General features: G+C 47.3%; 1 protein-coding gene across 7 annotated transcripts in view; it reads left to right on the top strand.

Moving 5' to 3' along the window:
* Positions 1 to 2743: 2743 nt before the first annotated feature.
* wt1b (WT1 transcription factor b) overlaps positions 2744 to 6752 on the top strand; it is a 13534-nt gene continuing 9525 nt past the window's right edge. For all 7 annotated transcript variants that reach the window (XM_056278144.1, XM_056278143.1, XM_056278142.1 and 4 more), the window contains exons 1-2: positions 2744 to 3556; positions 6453 to 6575. In XM_056278144.1, the coding sequence (XP_056134119.1) occupies positions 3136 to 3556; positions 6453 to 6575 (544 nt within the window). In that variant the 5' untranslated portion in view covers positions 2744 to 3135. The remainder of the gene's footprint in view (positions 3557 to 6452; positions 6576 to 6752) is intronic.

The raw sequence follows: 6752 nt of genomic DNA, 5'->3' as shown, positions 1-6752 counted from the left end.
GAGGTAACACGGGGATTCGAACTGGCGATCCCCATGTTGGTAGGCAACGGAATAGACCGCCACGCCACCCAGATGCCAGAAACATAATGTTAAAAGTGTATTTACTGAAAAAAAGTCGCCTTGAAAATAATTTCCCAAACCGAAATCTGTTTAATTCGATGTATACAAGTGTTGGGATGTAACGTAAATTAGGCCTACTTGAGCCATTTCTGTAGCTAAATATTAAACCATCAAGCTGGGGGGGGGGGGGGGCAAGTTTACCATTTACCATTAGCAAGTTTACCGGCAGTTTACCGTTGACCGTACCTGCTCCCTTCACACTTCCAAGCTTTCCGCCTATGCCGCCGTCGTGTCTGGGGAATTACGATAAGCTACGAATGAGTTGAGGAAAGATTTCAAACCTCAAATAGTTGGTAAAAGCCTCGGAATAGCTCGTCACGTGTTGTGCAACGCAGACTGCTGAGACAATAACAGAAACCATTGCTCATTCTCCCTCAGCCCGTCACCTGCCGGTGTCTTCCCCCTTAATGTATTGCTGACTCCGAGTTCCTTTGCTTCACTATCAAGGCCGTGAACCCGCTACGTCCCTTTTCACCGGTGATTCTCCAGAACCTTACAGGTGATCCGTCAGATTACACTACTTCCTTCCTGATATGTCCGTCTCCATCTCTATATTTGGTACAGCCGCTCTCACCCGACCCACCTTTTCTTTCAAACTGAATTGTGGTCAGTGTTCTTTAGTGGAATCCTGATCATTATTCCAGATGGTGGAAGAATTGGTGGTGCTGACAGGAATCGGCCCACAAACCTCACTCTGCGGCGTGGCCAAAGCTCCGCTGGCTTGGTCCGCAGCCTTGCATCTCAAGCACACGATGTGACACATAGGTGGTGAATGCACCTTCGACGTGGGCATTTCCCTTAGTGTCACACGACACTATCGTTTTACGAGAATAATTGACTCGAATTTATTGTTCGTCCGCCATGCCGGGGATTTTAAAGGGATTTTAAATCTCACTGGATGAAATCTTAAGAGGTTATACCGAACACACGGCCGGATTGTTTATAACTCTTTGTTCTTTCTCTTCATTTATCTATTTTAACAGGTTAAAGTTACCGCTTATCTGCCTGTATGTCTATGTATATCTACCTGCCTATCTATTTATCTATCTAGCCATCTAGCTAGCTAGCTAGCTAGCTACACACACACACACACACACACACACACACACACACACACACACACACACACACACACACACACACACACAAACACACACACCGGATCCATTGCAGCTGTCTTATTTCGTGTTACTGCATTCCTCTGTGTAGTCCTGCACTTAGTTAGGTTTGAGTTAAGGTCACCACCCCCATTTCTTAAGTACACACACTCCTGCATGAAGTTGCAGACACATCCACACACACACAAACACACACACACACACACTCACAGTCACACTCTCACACTCACGCGCACACACACAAGCACAGACGTTAACACCCCCTCCCCTCTGCCAATAAATAATTATCTTTTTGTGTGATATGGCACCGCTCCAAGGCCATACAAATACTATAAATATGATGCAGCTTGTATCGGTTGATATAACTGTTAGTATTACGTCCAAAGTAGACAATACACAACACGTTTCGTGCACTAGTCCCCCTCCCGTGCACATTTCTTCGTGTCTCTTAAAAGTACACTTGGATTAATGGAGCGTGTTGCATGAAGGGAAGTGTCTCCTCGTCCTTCCCCTCGCTCGCTGTTTATGATCATCGCCCCACCTCTGCATGATTAAAAAGAAGTCCGTTCGGCCTACGCAATGGCTGTCTTCCTCAATTTGTTTTTTTTTTTTCTTCTCAGATCTGTCTTTCAGGAAAGTGATGAGTCAGACGGCTCAGGACACATGACGAATTCCATCCACGCCGAGCCCACAAACGATACACCTATCCGTTGACCTCCGCTTATCCCCGCATCAAGCAACGCTTGAAGAGGGATTTCGCTTGAGTATTTGTGGCTGCGTAATTGTGTTTTTCTTGTTACCTAAACTTTTTAAAGGCCCGTGTAAACTTTGGCAGCATCGACACGGGATTTAGAAGAGTGCGAGTTGAGTAATTGGTTGGTTTAGCGCGGCATAAAATGCAGCTCGGACGCTTACGAAAAAACCCCCTGTGAAGTCTAAGCCTACGACGTATATCTCTTTATACCTTGTTGAATATCTGTGGTCAGTCAAGCGGAGGATTGAAAAACATTTTGGCGCCTCGTGGTGGGGGCTACTCTTCTGTTTACATTTGGATTACAGATTGAGCCTTTATGATATTCCGGGATTAAAACTGTGTACGCCGCGATGTGATGTGGGGGGTGGGGGGGGAAGGATATGCATCAGAAATATCATCATGAAAATAATTTAACAAAACATCCCCCCCCCCCCCTCCTTGGACACATATGCGCTTTTGCTTAAACCCACTCTCACTATCTCTTGCACACTACGTCTCACACACCCACACACACACTATCATACACGATGCACAAACACCATTTGAAATTGCACAAAAAGTTTGATACAACGCCCGCTCATGGGAATGTGACATTAGTCAGGATGTACTCAGAACAGCAGCCTGTCTGTTGAGGGAAAGCGAGGGAGTCATCCTCTTCCCAGCCGCCCTTGCTCCTCCCCCTGCCCAGTGAGTTCAGCGGTATTTGAGCCTTTAGAGAGTAAGGAAAGCCAGACATTAGAGACAGAAAAGACAAGGTGCTGTTACCCCCACACACAGCCACTTCCACTTGGGGCAGCAGCCCAGCGCAGCAGACCGAGACTTCTGCTGAGCCGAGACACGACTTTTAGGTTTGGCATCCAGACTTTGGCCACCACTTGACTGTCACACCTCCATCTTTTCGGACCTGCTCAACAGAAAAGTGTAGAGGAAGGAAACATGGCTCCTTAGTGGACTGTGGCCAGGCCATCGGCGTTTGTTTTGTGTGGAAGCTTTTCTCTGAGGATAAAGTGCCTAAGTTCAGCTTCGGCTCTGCTTTTACAGAGGCTCTTCTCAAATACTTTTCACAACCTCAAGTTCAACTTTCGCTTTGTTCTTTGGGATATCATCTCTTCCTTGGTGGACTGTCTCGAGCTGCCCCGACCAATGCTGACGGAGCCGTGTGGGGCCATGGGGTCCATGGGGTCGGACATCCGAGATCTGACCCTCCTTCCTCCCGGGCCTCCAGTACCCTCCTTGCCAGGGGGCGGCGGGGGCTGTGGCATGTCTGTTGGCAGCGGCCAGTGGACCCAGCTCCTGGACCTCCACCCCAGCTCTCCCTATGGTTCTCTGCCTTCCCACCACTCCCTGATCAAACAGGAACCTGGCTGGGCCACCTCGGACCCCATGGAGGACCCTCACCGCGGCCTGGGGGCCTTCACGGTACACATCTCCGGCCAATTTACAGGCGCAGGCCCCTGTCGAGTCGGGGCCTTTGGAGAGCCGCCCGCCAGCCAACCCAGGGTGTTTCCGAATAGCACCTACCTCCCCAGCTGTGTTGACAGTCCACCGGCGTCAAGGAGCCAGGGTAAGTATGCTGCGCTCCTCTTTTGGCCAAAACCAAACCCGAAAACAGTAACGGCAAAAGAGCCCACATCCCAGGAGGCGCTTCTCTTGTCTTTCAATTGCCTCTTTACGAAAACAATTCCCAGATGGTGACTGTCACAGCCAAGACTGAATGCATGTGTCGTGGTGTTGGAGTTTTTGTTCATAGGCACAACTCGCCACAAAAGCCAGATTTTACCACAGGGTCATGATGTAAATTTTCAGTGGTGTAAATGTTTTGTGTGCAGTTAGTGTCGTTTCTATAATTTTGTGTTTGGTGTAACGCGGTGTTCAGGGCAGGTCCGTAGTGTTGTGTCTGGGCAGGATGCTACGTGCCGTACTGGGTCATTCTGTCCTATGTCAGGAATACACCCGACAGCTTCCCATTCACTGCTATCACTCAAACAGCAGGGTCAAAAATTTCAATGAAAACAAATGGCCGTTGCACAACAACAACAACAAAAAAAGAAAAAAGTTTGGGTTTTTTTTTTTTCTTTCATATTGCTACTTAACATTTTTTCCATTACTGTATTTTGGTTTTCAGACAATGAATGTACAAGTACTAACCCAGTTTTAGGGAGGTAATACTGAAGTACAGCCGTCTACAGTGTCAAAGCTGTGTTAGCGTTTGTAGATTTTAGATTTAATGTCAAAACTCTCTTTTGCAGGTTAAGAAAATGTTCTGATTTTCTTTACTAAAAGATAAAAAAGCTGTACGCCCCAAAAAAAAAAAAAAAGGTGAGATAATGTATTAAACGCATTATAAAATGTGACGACGTAGTCATTCTACTCAAATTTTTGAACAAAAAACGTTGTGCGAATCCCCTTTCATACGTGAACTGTGGTCGTTTTTTGTTTCGGCACACTTTCTAATCAAAATACCTTATTTTAACGGTGCATTTACTGACACGGTATCGGAACCGGGTCGGCTTTTGATCGATTATAAGGACAACCAACAGCATATCATCGCCATATTAAAATCCCTGCTCCTCCTAACGGCCGAGGGACTGCGGCTCGGTAGACGGGGGACATGCAGGTCACGGCAGATGTGACGGTCCTTTTTGTGATGGACTTGGATCATCATCTGCAATTCACTGTGGAGACACAGAGTAAGACGGTGCCGGATGGTTGATCGGAAATAGACATCTCTAAAGTGGTACATTTGCAAATGGAGGGTCTACTTTTTAGCAGATTTCTCTATGGACAGTGTTGTGGACACTTTTATTTATTCTTATTTTTTGGAAGAATTGAAGTCTTTCCCATGTCTGCTGGCCTGCAGGGCTGGGGGTGTAGAGATGGAGGGTGTAGAGATTGGGGTGTAGAGACGGAGGTGTAGAGATTGGGGTGTAGAGACGGAGGGTGTAGAGACGGAGGTGTAGAGATTGGGGTGTAGAGACGGAGGGTGTTGTCCATCTACCTGTTCTCCACTTGTGTGAATGTGAAGCCCTCTGAGGCTGTAGCTCCCGTGTAGCACGGTTCAGTTCAACTTGACTTAACTTGATTCTATCCAGCCAGAACTGAAATGTTGAATACAAAAAAACCAAAAAGAAAAAACAGGGAAAGAAAAAACTGCTTTCAGCCAAGACGACAAGATTGAAGATCTTGAAAAGGTCAGGATTTGAATTGAAGACATTTCTTGAATTCCCAAGACAAAAACTGAGAATGAACCGTTTTCTGGCCTCACAAAAATCATTATTTTTTTTTTCTTTCTTCCCTTTTTTCTTAAAAAGCTGTTGTGGAAGGCAGCGTGCTGTAAATCACCAACTTTCTTTATTACTCCCCGAAGTAATCGGGGAATTTTTTATACCACAGTTGGCTCTACTTTTGACCTCAGAGAGCGAGCCAGTGCAGCTCAGCAGTTATTAATCTTAATTTCTCTTGTTTCCTACGTACGATTGTTCAAGTTGATGTTATTTCATTGACCTTACCTACGCAAATAAAACAGGAAGGGCGGAGGGGGGGGGGCCCGTGTTGTCGTCTGCGGGGACCCCGCAGCCCCCAAGCCCGCGTGTGACGGACAGCGTTTGGGCCTTACACAGCTTGTATGCAGGGAGCTCTGATGGCTCAGTGGAAACTACTTTTCTGATGAAGTGGTAGAAAGCTCGCTCCGCCGCCGGGCGGCCTACAGGGATTTAAACGAGAGTAGCTGAGTCAGTCTTCTCAGCAACTTTCCAGCGCTTCGCTCCGGTCTGACTGAGCATGTACGAGCATTTGTGTATTTTCCATATTTAGGTATAAGGCGATGAAGGCTGTCTGTTTTGTGCAGGCGCGTGCACGTAGGCACGCGTGTGTGTGTGTGTGTGTGTGTGTGTGTGGAGGCGAATGTGTTTGGAGGACGGTTTCTCTTCGCAATTAACGTTCGGCTTAAAATCCCGATAGCCTGTTTCAAGTCTTGTGCGGAGGTTATTGCACCCCTTCTTGTGTGATATAGCAGCAGCAATAATAACACAATGCTGCTGTTTGGGATGTGATGGTAGCTCAAATGTACTTTTTCTCTACCCCATTGCTCCTCCACCCTGGTTCTCTTTCATTGAGCATACATTCAGGGATTCGCTAATATGAATATCTGTCTGTGCTACGGTCGCCAAATTTCCTTTCCCGCCCCCCCACCCCCCCGCAATAAATAACTACATCCGTGATGTCGAAAGAGAGGAGGAAAAAAGGATTTCGTACAAAATGGAGGGGATTTGAAAAACAGTCCCGCTGCCAGTTACTCTCCTTCTGCCAGGGGATTCATCAAATAAGCAACCAGATAGCGGACGTGTTGTTTGTCTCCTTCCAGGATGTATCAGTAATTGGCAATATGGCGAAATGATGACAAGTCCAGACAAACAGGATCAATCTGATACTACCCCATTGCTCTCTTTGTTGCTTCCCAGGTTATGGAGTGGTGGGACTGGAGAGCGCCCCGAGTTATGGCCACACGCCCTCGCACCACAGCCCGCAGCTCTCCAGCCTGTCCTTCAAACACGAGGACACTTTGGCGATGCAGACCAACATGGGTAACTATCCGGCGTGCCGACATGTTTCCACTAGACCGCCTCACTTTCTCTCTGGGGGGCCGACTCAGTATGGCGGGCAGATGAGCACACACGTCACTCTGCGTATCGAGGCAACGCATTTCTATTGTCCGCTTCCGAGTCTCTTTATCTATTTAGCCATCTACCTATCTACCTATC

Source organism: Lampris incognitus, chromosome 4 (genome assembly GCF_029633865.1).
Source record: "Lampris incognitus isolate fLamInc1 chromosome 4, fLamInc1.hap2, whole genome shotgun sequence".
Taxonomy (NCBI): domain Eukaryota; kingdom Metazoa; phylum Chordata; class Actinopteri; order Lampriformes; family Lampridae; genus Lampris; species Lampris incognitus.
This window is presented reverse-complemented; position numbering and strand designations above follow the sequence as displayed.